This window comes from Chrysemys picta, chromosome 6 (assembly GCF_011386835.1).
Source record: "Chrysemys picta bellii isolate R12L10 chromosome 6, ASM1138683v2, whole genome shotgun sequence".
In the NCBI taxonomy this organism is placed as follows: Eukaryota; Metazoa; Chordata; order Testudines; family Emydidae; genus Chrysemys; species Chrysemys picta.
Window position 1 is genome coordinate 15,881,452 of NC_088796.1, and position 12,199 is coordinate 15,893,650.

At 47.0% G+C, this 12,199-nt stretch overlaps 1 protein-coding gene across 2 annotated transcripts in view; it reads right to left on the reverse strand.

Moving 5' to 3' along the window:
- The window catches only part of MYO5B (myosin VB), a 377,457-nt gene that overhangs the window by 41,279 nt on the left and 323,979 nt on the right, over positions 1 to 12,199 (reverse strand). For both annotated transcript variants that reach the window (XM_065598729.1, XM_065598728.1), the window contains exon 27: positions 10,462 to 10,527. In XM_065598729.1, coding sequence (XP_065454801.1) covers positions 10,462 to 10,527 — 66 coding nt within the window. The remainder of the gene's footprint in view (positions 1 to 10,461; positions 10,528 to 12,199) is intronic.

The following is a 12,199-nucleotide window of genomic DNA, read 5'->3' on the forward strand; positions in this document are numbered from 1 at the left end:
AAGCGTGCACACACTGCCAGCGACAGCTACTGTAGCGGGGTTAAAAGCCAGCCCTTGGAGAGGGTGGGCTAATTGGGAGGCAGCCACAGCTGTGGCCACGCCCTAAACAGACTCAGCTGGGGTGCCAGGAGCAGAAACACAGTCTCTCTAGGGTTACCATTTGTCTGGATTCCCATGGACATGTCCGGCTTTTTGAGCTAAAAATAGCATCCGGGGGGAATTTGTAAATGTCCGGACTCCCCCTCCCCCATGCAGAGCGTGCGAGGCTAACAGGGCAGCCGGCTGGATGGTGTCACTTACATGGGGCTCCGACAGCCAGAGAGAGCCCCTCCTCCGCTTCTCCTGCAGCAGAGATCACTCCTTCCCTCCCTGCATTCTGGCAGTCTGGAGCTCCTCGCCCAGCGTGCCGAGACGAGTGGCAGGGTAAGGGGGCCAGGGGGTCGGAGAAGGGGCAGGGAGGTTCTGGAGGGAGCAGTCAAAAGACGGGGGGGGCTTTCTGGAGGGGGGTGTGGATAAGGTTTTGGGCAGTCAGGGTACAGGTAGGGGGTAGGGTCTTGGGGGGCAGTTAGGGGACAAGGAACAGGGAGGCTTAGGTAGGGGGTGGGGTTCTGGAGGGCAGTTAGGAGCAGGGGTCCCAGGAGGGGGCAGTCAGGGGACAAGGAAAGGGGGGGAGGGGTTAGGAGTTCTGGGGGCGGGGCTGTCAGGGGGCAGGGGTGGGGAGAGGGATCTGAGCAGTCAGGGGACAGGGAGCAGAGGGGTTTAGATGGGTTGGGAGTTCTGGGGGGGGGGCTGTCAGGGGGTGGGGAGTGGTTGGATGGGGCGTGGGAGTCCCAGGGGTCTGTCTGGGGGTGGGGGTTTGGATAAGGGTTGGGGCAGACAGGGTACAGGTAGGGGGTAGGGTCCTAGGGGGCCAGTTAGGATGGGGGGAGGGTCTCAGGAGGGGGCAGTCAGGGGACAAGAGGCAGGGAGGCTCAGGTAGGGGGTGGAGTCCTGGGGGGGGCAGTTAGGGGCAGGGGACAAGGAGCGGGGGGAGGGTTGGGAGTTCTGAGGGGGGTGGGAAGTGGGAGGGAGTGGAAGGGGCAGGAGCAGGGGCAGGGCTAGGGCAGGACGGGGGCGGGGCTCCTCCCGTCCTCTCTTTTGCTTGCTGAAATATGGTAACCCTAGTCTCTCTCTAGCTGTAGAGGGAAATGGACCTGGACCTGGCTGCAGGGATCTGGGCAGAGTACCTGAGTGGAGCAGGGCTGGGGAAAGGCAGAGGCACTGGGGAGGCTCCAGCCTGGAAAGCCCCAGGCTGCGGCCTAGCAGAAGGCCAGTTAGGTACTGGGGTTGCAGGGGGCAGCCCATGGGTAGGCAGAGGCAGCAGGTCCAAACCCTCCTTGCCAGTGATGAGTGGCTTTTACACTGCAGTCTGCCCCAGTGAGTGGGGGCTAGAAGGTGACTGACAGTAGCCCATGACTGAGGCAAGGTGGGGATAGAGGATTGGGGGTTTCCTTCAGTGGGGAGACCCTGAGACTGGGGGCATTGCCAGGGGGCAGCACCCCAGATAACAGGGCACCAGGTCCTGGGAGAGACATGGGGGCCTGCGGCAGCGGGACACCAGCCTGCAGAGGGTGCTCTGGAGGCTGGACAAGAGCTAATTCCCAACGACCAGCAGGAGGCGCCACAGCGGTGAGTCCCACACCGCTACACTACATACTAACAGCAGATGAGCCAGCTGCTGTGACAATGCTGCATATTGGGCCTGATCCAGAGCCCACTGAAGCTGATGGCGAGACTCCTGCAGACAGCTCTTTAAGCTAGCAAAATAAAAGGCATAAGGAGATCTGATGGTGGGAAGCTGAAGCTAGACAAATTCAGATTAGAAATAAGGTGCACATTTTTAAACAGTGACGATAATTAACCAACAGAACAATTTACCCAGTGATGTGGTTTCTTCATCACTCCAAGTCTAAGTCAAGACTGGGTATCTTTCTACCAGATATGCTTTAGCTCAAAGAGAAGGTCTGAGCTTGATGCAGGAATTATTGGGTGAGGTTCTTTGGCTGTGTTATGCAGGAGGTCAGACTAAGTGATCCAAATAGTCCCATCTGTCCTTAAAATCTATGAAACTCTGAATCTCTGACTTCAGTGGGCTGTAGATCAGTCTCTCATAGAACCATTTTCTATTGCATGTTGGTACGTGCTTGTTTTAGGAGTGTGTGTGTGTGTATATATATATCTATATATATATATATCTATATATATATATATATTATATATATATATATATCTGAAAAAGTTAGCTTAATTATGTGATTTTTCTCAGATGTCTTACAAACATTAAGTAACTAACCCATTTGGTGGCTGAACAGACTGCGTGCTCTTAGCTGGACCGACACTATTGTTAGCGGAGCACCATCAGGTGCTTCACACCGTGAATTGATCAAAATAGAGTTGGATCCTGCAATCCGTCCATGTGAGTCCCACTGACTTCGGTGGGAGCTCAGTGCGTGAAGGCTTTGCAGGAAGAAAGGGTTCTTGACGTGTGCGTGAAATGTACTTTTGTTCAATAAATCCTGTTTGCAATAGGTACTTTAAAAGTTACAAGGAAAAAAATTTGTACAGGAAGCCAAGGGGTTAACGGATTTGAATTAAATTGGATAAGAAGAGGTGGTTTGGAAACTTTTCACACTGCTTTTCATTTTGCAGAGGGGTTGAATTGGTTTGGGGATATTTATATGAATGCTAATTGCATAGACTGCTGAGCAAAGCCTAGAGAAACTGCTTGTTGAGTAGGAGGGCCGCTGCGGTGCGCCTTGAAGCGTAGGGCGCGGGCCCGGGTGGAGCCGCCACCGGTGCAGATCTTGGTGGTAGTAGCAAATATTCAAACGAGCACTTTGAAGAATGCTAATTGCATAGACTGCTGAGCAAAGCCCAGAGAAACTGCTTGTTGATATTAAAACATACGAAGAATTCCTCTAGCAGCACCCGGTTAGAGCTGGGAATGTCGAAGGCAGGCCAGGGTTAGAACTCCGTTGAGTCTTTCACTATAACAAGTTGATACAATTATTAACTGGCTCTATTTGCCTATTTCTGCTCATGCTCAGAGGTGACTTATGGACGGAAGACAGGGTTTGCATAAACACTCCTCAAAACAGCAATCCACTTGGAAAAGTAGGGTTATTTGCCATAGAGGGTTCCGGTTTTCTTTTCATTCTCATCAGTCTCTCCCCTTGCATCTCCAAGGGTTACATTGCCGAAGGTGCTTTGGTCAAGAATAAAAACTGGGATTCCACACCCACATCCACTCTACAAGTAATCGAACTCTGAACACTGAGGGTAAGAGCAAGTTTCAGATTTGTTGGAAAGATGCATAGCTACATTCGAGTTGACTAATTCATGTGTTAGAACTTCTATATTTTCTCTCCTAAACGTTAGCTTCTGAACTGTAAATATTTGCTTATAAGAGACTGTTTTGATTTATAAAATGTAACACATTAATTTTACTGTAAATAACAACATTACCTCCAGAGCTACATTACTACCAGTACTTAAAATGAGGCAGCAGTAAGCCTGAGAGAGAGTAAGGGTGCGCGAGAGTCAGAAGTGTCCTCTAAATTACACACGTGTAATAACCAGCAGTTTGGGAAGAAAGGACAGACAGGGAAATGTATCTCTCATGTTATCTTTCCATTTCCTTCTTGGTTGAACATAACTCGCTACACATCCAGCGGGTGAGGCAGCTTAGCCATAGTGTTTCTTCTGCGTGGTTTCAGGCACAGTATGATCTTCAAGCTGACATGAAAATCTCTTTTGATACAAGCAGTATGTGTGATTTGACAAGCATCTCTCCTGCACTCCGTAAGTCTCCTGCCTTTTCTTTCCCTTCTCTACTAATGCCATTGTTAGCGGAACAGTTAGCAGCATCTAAGACAATTTGGAATTACAATTTCTACCAACAGGTTCAAAGAGGTTAATTAAATTACTTTCAACATGACTGAAACAGCTACTGTCCTCATCCAGGAAATGTAGGCACAGAGTGGCAAAGTGACTTGCCCACAGTAGTAGAGAGAGTTAGTATCAGAATTTGGGATTAAAATTCAGAGGGATCAGGCTCCTCATAGTGCACTTAGGCAATGTCTTCACTAGCACTTTTGTTGGTAAAACTTTTGTCGGCCAGGGGTGTGAAAAAACACACCCTGGACCAACGTACGTTTCACTGACAAGTGTGCCGGTGTGGACAGCGCTATGTTGGTGGGAGACGCTCTCCTGCTGACATAGCTAATGCCGCTCTTTGGGGGTGGTTTAATTATGCTGATGGGAACCCTTCCGCCAACTACATATTCTGATAAGACCATGGATCCATTCAAAGGATTACACTCAGAGAGAGAAAATTTCCTTTGAATGAATCAGTCCTTGTATCAGAATGTGCAATGGGAGCAGGGATTTCTGACTTGTTTGTATGTATTGCAGATGCAAATCTGGTTCCCACACCTAATCAGAATAACCCCCAGCCTCTAGAAAGGCATTTCAATAGCAAAGTTGGGTAAGGTCCGACCTTCTAAAAGTCCTGGACCTGAAGGAGAATTTAGCATTGGTGGTGGTCAGTAATCTGTCCTCTCCTCTATTTCTTATATTTGATAGAAAAATCTCTACAATGCTCTGTTAATATTTCAAGTTCAAGGTAGAAAATAAACACCCCAGCTAATTAAACCAATGGAAATTATGCACTGTGTTCTGCTAGGAGCAAAAAATCACCCCAAGGACTTCTCAGTGCTTCCACTCCTACCCCCCTTTCCCAGACAGAAGAAGAAATCCAGAAGATTGATAAGCGCCTTTTTGTTTGCCCAGTCATGGTTAAGTGACATTCTTTACGTCACTCTCTACAGGAAATTACACGACCAACCCTATGTCTGCTTCATTTTATTTCACCCTGCTGTCCTGCCATCACAATGCCTTGCAGCACAAGTTCTGTCAGTGTCTGTACCAAGCCCCTTATAAATCTGTTTAATTTTACACATACATGCATGCCCATGATAAATACATGTTATTCCCATTTACATTGTGAATTTATCAAATTTCTCTAGGAGTAAGTGCAACAAAACAAAATAATAATTATCTAAATTCATATGTTCAAAAAACCCTCTGTGACAGATACACTAGGACAGGGGTGGGCAAACTTTTTGGTCCGAGGGCCACATCGGGGTTCCAAAACTGTATGGAGGGCTGGGTAGGGCAGGCTGTGCCCCTCCAAATAGCCTGGCCCCTGCTCCCTATCCACCCCCTCCCACTTCCTACCCCCAGACTGCCCCCATCAGAACCTCTGACCCATCCAACCCCCCCTCCGCTACTTGTCCCCTGACTGCCCCCTCCCGGGACCCCCCGCCCCAATTGCCCCCCCCGGAACTCCACCGCCTATCCAATCCCCCCTGTTCCCTGTCACCTGACTGCCCTGACCCTTATCCACACCCCCGCCCCCTGACAAGCTCCCTGAGACTTTCACACCTATCCAACCCCCCCGTTCCCCATCCCCTGACCGCCCCCCCCAGAACCTCCACCCTATCCAACTGCCCCCTGCTCACTGTCCCCTGACTGCCCCACGGGACTCCCTGACCCTTATCCAACCCCCCCGCTCCCCACCCCCTTATCATACTGCTCAGAGCACCAGGACTGGCAGCCGCACCGCCTGGCTGGAGCCAGCCACGCCATGGCGCAGTCTAGAGCACTGGGGCAAGCTGGTGGCTCTCGCAGCCACGCTGCCTGGCAGGAGCTCACAGCCCCACTGCCCAGAGCACTGGCGGCATAGCGAGCTCAGGGTGAACCCTCCACCAGCTAGCTGTCTCCATGTCCTGATTTCAGCTAGACATTGGGAAAACTGAGTGAATGAGTTGTCAGTCTGACAACACAGATGCAGAGCCGAGCGTCAACAGCATACTGATGACTCTCCAACCCAAACTTCTCACTGTCTTCCCAAGCTGTTTCACATTCACCGAACAGAGGGGAGAGCGAAGCCCACGAGATGGATGAACAGTGGTCCTGGCTTTCCAAGAGAGAGAAAAGAATGAAGACACTCATGTACAACTCCTACCTATCTCTGCCCAGGTTTGCAAGTGGGTCAACAAAAGCTCAAGATCAAGGTTATCGAAGACTGCTGTCAGATCTAAAAAGAATCAGCACAGACACCTGATCTATGTCCATCACTGGAGGCAGATGGTCAACTAATGAAACCAGCACAGCCTGTGCATCCTACCCAAGGGCAAAGCTCAGGGTGTAAAGGATCGGGGTATACACTCGACTCTAAAAGGTGCCAGAGCTGCCTTGCTGCAACCTTCTGAATAATCTTTCTAGCGCAAAGCAACTGGGCAATAACTGGAAAGAAGCGTGTGATTTATGAACTAGGTACTACAGGACCTGGGGGTGTAGGGTTTAGTAGGACAGTAGAACCAAAAGCGCTATGGTTCTTTCTTGCTGTAGTTTGGCCGAACAAGTCTACTTGCAAGAAAATGTTATGGTTCTTCCCCACGTTAGTTTAGCTGTCTGGGAGTGTTTGCAAGAGAAAACATCCCCTCCCCCTTACTTTAAAGGAGGAGGAATGAGAAAGAGACATGGCCTCAGAGGAGGTGGGTACTAAAAATATAGTCCAGATATTGATTCTGAATGAAAACAGTTTGCCAGTGATGTAATAATGCTAATCTTTTTTCCATGCTGTGTTGTAGCGGTGTTGGTCCCAGGACATTAGAGAGACAAGGTGAATGAAGTAATATCTTTTATTGGCCCCAACTTCTCGTGGTGAAAGAGACCAACTTTCAACTTACACTGAAGAGCTCTGTGTAAGCTCGAAAGCTTGTCCCTCTCACCAACACAAGTTGGTCCAATAAAAGATATTACCTCACCCACCTTGTGTCTCTAATATTTTTTCCACTCTTTCTGATATCTGAAAGAAATTCCTCCAACAGATGCACATTAACCATTTATGCACAAGTTTCAGACACCTCAGGCATTAATCATAAGCCTAGGAAGGCAGGAAAAAAAAATCTCCATAAAACGAAGACTTTTTAAACCTCTTAAACTGGCATAAAGGAAAAGTAAATTAAATTATGCAATTCTCATGAAGGAAAGAGAGACTATAAATATTTGAGAAATAAATTAATGGGGGAAAACCACTAGAGAAGAGAGAGAGAGAGAGCATAGTTCTGTTACAACATGGCACCAGCTGCCAAGGGGATGCGACGGGAAAGTAGCACTCAGAACCAGCTCCGAGTAATGCTTTCTTTGCAAACGAAGCCCTTTTTAGCAGAAAAGATGTGTGCTACATGCAAAGTTGGGTAAAATGCCAGTGACCTATATTTTTGTTTCTCCAGCTCTTTCAATTTGGAGCTGGTTGCTCCCAGGTCAGCCCACCTATGGGAATAAGAAGTACTTTTGCTGCAGGAGTTTATGCTTCCTGTCACAATTTTGTATAAAACTGTTGCTTCTTGCTTTTAGCAGGAACTGTAGCCCTTTTTAGACAGAAATGTCACCAATGTGTTAACTGACTGAGATGTTACAAAGCTTGACAGCACAGGGTAGAAGTGTTAGACATAAATTATGACTTCGTAAAATGGGGCGAATGTTTGCTAGTCTTAGGTCAATTCTCAAACTATGGCTCAGAGAATCAGTGGTCCATGGACTCATTCCTTATTGGTCTGCACATATAAAGAAGCGATTAGAGGATTAGGATTTTGGGAGAGTAGGTGGGTCCAGGAGAGGATTTCTTTTTAAATTAACAGATCCACAGATTTGAAAAGTTAGAGAATGATTTTCATAGGTAAAAGCTGCTCCATACAGTTGCCAGCTCACATTTCCATGTTGCTAACCAGGGGTGGCTCTATGTATTTTGCTGCCCCAAGCATGGCAGTGAGGCAGCCTTCGGCGGCGTGGTGTGGGAAGTCCGCCAATCCCGCGCCTGCGGCGTACCTGGCGCTGAATTGCTGCCGAAGCCGCGGGACTGGCGGACCTCCTGCAGGCACGCCGCCGAAGGCAGCCTGACTGCTGCCCTCACGGCGACTGGCAGGCCTCCTCCCACGGCTTGCCGCCCCAGGCATGCGCTTGCTGCGCTGGTGCCTGGAGCCGCCCCTGTTGCCAACCACACAGTGTTTTCCTTTATACAAACAGAAAAGCAGCAATTGCATAACATCAATACCAAAACAAGGTTCTAAGGAGCTGCATTTTATTCAGAAGTATGTTGGTTTTAGACTAAACCTTAAAAAAATACATCTCTACCCCGATATAACGCTGTCCTCAGGAGCCAAAAAAGGTTACCGCGTTATAGGTGAAACCGTGTTATATTGAACTTGCTTTGATCCGCCGGAGTGCGCAGCCCCGCCCCCCTGGAGCACTGCTTTACTGCATTATATCCGAATTTGTGTTATATTGGTCGCGTTATATCGGGGTAGAGGTGTATTTTGAAACTAGCGTTACTATCCATACAAACAAAACTGCATTAAAAGACAGTTATTAAGGTTACAGAGGGAAGAAACTCTAAAGTTAGAAATTTACAAAATTAAGGTTGCCCTCTTGCAACTTGTGCTTGAGTTAAAGTGACAGGAGTTTGCAACCCCTCATGTTAGTTTTGTGACCCCCAAAACAATGGGAGAGATTGACACAGCTTGAACCTGCAAAGTTTGTCCATCCCAGTTGCAATTTTATTTTGTGATAATAGCTCAAGTGACTTAAAACTGTTGTAGGTGTATTTAACCAACAACAGTTGGAAGAACTCTGGGGCAGGGATTTGAGGTACCGGTCATACTTCCATCTTGAGCTTTGCAGAGATACTAATAAAGCACAGTAGGTATCTACTGACAACACACTATGTCCAGTGAGTGTAAATGCAGCCCCATTGCTTTAGTCACTGATAATTAAGCTGGACAAAGCACCAGAGAATGGTACTGTAGGCAGTTGTGTTTATAGAGGAGATAGACAATAGATCTTTTCCATCTCTAATTTCTGTTTCTCTGCTTGAACCTGGGGAGATAATGCAAATGGTACAAATGGGTACTATGTGGTCTCTGTAGCTTAGTGTGTGACCTTCTATACTTGGTTAATAAACACTTTCTCAGATCTCCTGAGAGTCTTTCCATGTTTGTCCAGGAACTAGGGAGAGGAGAAGGAACCAAAATTGAATTTCTGCACTAAAAGCATTTGTTTTTGACACAACATCTCTGAGGATGAACTAGCTGAGCAGGGTAAGCCAAGGAAGAGTTGTACTGAAAATGAGTTTGCTCGACAGTCAATACATGCATAAGCACTCCAACACAAACATAGTCACACAAGAACAAGAAGATAAAATCTTCTCTAAAGGAAATACTATGAAAATGCCCATGCAAAGGGGAATGTAGCGGGTTTACTGTCAGTGAAGAGAAACACATGTTTTGCCTGAAAGAGGAGAGCAGACCGCTTGTACAATAGACTCCGAGCAACAATCCACCCTGCAAAACATTTTCACTCACATATTATACAGCAAGGCCAAAAAGCACTGGTGTCACCTTCCAGTGTAAAGAAGTGCTCTCATTTCCTGCCAGGTTTACTTAATGCATCCTTAGAGCTAAACAAATAAAAAGGTCATCACCATTACAGTAAACCTCTGCAATTCATATGAAAACAGTCGCTTGGATGTCAACTGAAATGTTGACTAAACTGCACTCTCCTGCACAACATCCAGGTGCAAGTGGTAAGAAGAGCCAGATAACCTTATCTCAGCCTGTATCTGCTAGGCAGAGAGCTGGGGCAGGAGGATTGTGGGTGGATAGCTCAGGATTCTGTTGTGGGGGGACAGGAGAGGATGATTCTGTCGCTGAGAGGTCACAGGGAGACTGGGTTGGACCAAAGCTTCTGATGAAGAGCTGACTTTGCAGCTGGGTTCAATGCTACCAATGTGATAGGTGCCTTAGCTATATGAGAGAGATTGATTCAGAATTGGGGAGAGTGGGTGTTTGGAGTTAAAAACCACATCAGTGCAGCTAGGGAAGGAGACACGCATGTGGATTCACAATTGCTGCTGATCAAGTTACCCCAAATGCAGTATATGGATGGACCAATGTGCACCTGAAGATCTTTTGATGTGCAAGAGGAGAGTCAAGCTGGGAGGCTTGTAGTGACAAGAAGCTCCCCCCGCATCTTAACCATGCCAGCATTTGCCAGTCGGCTCTCACATAGATAAAATCAGTGGCACAGCAGATGGCATATGCCAGTGAGGCGGCATTCCCTAGGAACATCTGCCATCACTCTGACTGCTGGAAGCTACAACTAGTCCAGAGAGTAGAGAGTAAGCTGCAGAGTGCCTTCAAACTGCCACATAATATCAGTCTTTAATGGCCAGAATGAGTTAAGAGAGGCTTTGGTTTATTACCCATGTCAGATGGATTTACTTAGGCTGTTTGAGCCATTCAAAAGGTTATTAGCACCGAACGCATGAAAATAATCTTTCATTCCAAAATTCTTTACCTTCAGACTGTTGTAGGCTAGATCTGTATCACGGTCTGAATCCATTTCATTCTTCGTTTCAATTACCTGGATGGATTAAAAGACAAACAGATATTTGACAGCTGCCTAGAGAAATAGGCCGGTTTTCCAACTCAGGCAATCTGACTTTGACTGCAGTTCTGGGTCACCTCCAGTATTTGTTGTTGGCTGGTGTTAAAGTGCAACCAAAGAAAGCAACTACCCTAAATTGTGTATGGTAAACAGACATTAGGTGAAACGCAAAGGCCAAGGAGGAATATAATAGGGGAAAATGTACAGGGAAAAGGATAAGAAGTGTAACCATCCTTCCTTTCCCCCATACCAAGACTGTATTCAGACTAAAACCTTGTCTACACTAGAACTTATGTCGCTCAGGGCATGAACAATCCACACCCCTGAGTGACGTAAGTTATACTGATCTAAGCACTGGTGTAGACAGCGCTATGTCAGCAGGAGAGCCTCTTCTGGGAGGCAAAGTAGTTAAGCCGATGGGAGAGCTCTCTACGACAGCAACACAGCTGCATCGGTGCAGCACTTCTAGTGTAGATGCAGCCCCTGTGCCTGAGGGCTGGGATCTAATTTATGTCTGAAGGTTCGTCACTTTTTTGGGTGTTATATAAATAATATCAAAATATGTTTTAAAGAAAGGAAATGATGGAATTTAGATTGGATACTGGCATCTTCCCCAACTTCTTTTGGAGTTTTCCCAAAAAACATACTACTGGCAAATGAGATCGTACTTAAATCCATTGCATTATGCAAGTCTTGCCATAAGTAACGTACAGTTCTTGTAGCTCAGAGACTCATAAAACCAAAACCACATTTTACAGCAAAAATTATGGTTTCGGCTCATTTCCCCACATGGCCCTGCCAGATGGCCCAATGCATCAGGGTCAAGAACATAACAAGTGTCTTGAAGCACACAAATGTAATGTTTAAACTTACATTACATTAGAAAATACCATGCACATGGGGCCTAATGTTATTTCCTTAAATTCATCTCAAGGTCAACTGAAGGTGGCAGAACAGAATAGTTCTCCACTCCGTCAACTTCCATTCTCCTGCCTTTCCACTGAGGGAAGACATAGCACTGAAATGCAATTCCTTACAGGCACACTCATCCACTGTTCTAGGATTAACAAGTAACTAGAGGTATGTCTACATTACAAAGAAAAACCCACGGGGCCAAGTCTCAGAGTCCAGGTCAACAGGCTCGGGCTAGCGCTGTGGGGCTAAAAATAGCAGTGTAGACATTCAGGCTCGGGGTGCGGCTTTGGCTCTGAGTCCCTCCTCCCTCATAAGGTTTCAGAGCCTGGGCCCTAGTCTGAACCCGAACGTTTACACTGCTGTTTTTAGCCCTTAGCCCAAGCCCCGAGAGTCAACTGACCCAGGCTCTGAGATGCAGCACCACAGGTTTTTCTTTGCAGTGTAGACATACCTAAGTCTTTATTTTACAAAGACTCAGGTGACAATGAATTTTTTTTTTAATTACTCATCTTCCTCCCACTCTAGAGCAGCCAGAGTCACTCATACAGAGGAAAGATTAGTCTGAATCTGTAAAAAGCAACAGAGGGTCCTGTGGCACCTTTGAGACTAACAGAAGTACTGGGAGCATAAGCTTTCGTGGGTAAGAACCTCACTTCTTCAGATGCACTTCTTCACTCTTGCATCTGAAGAAGTGAGGTTCTTACCCATGAAAGCTTATGCTCCCAGTACTTCT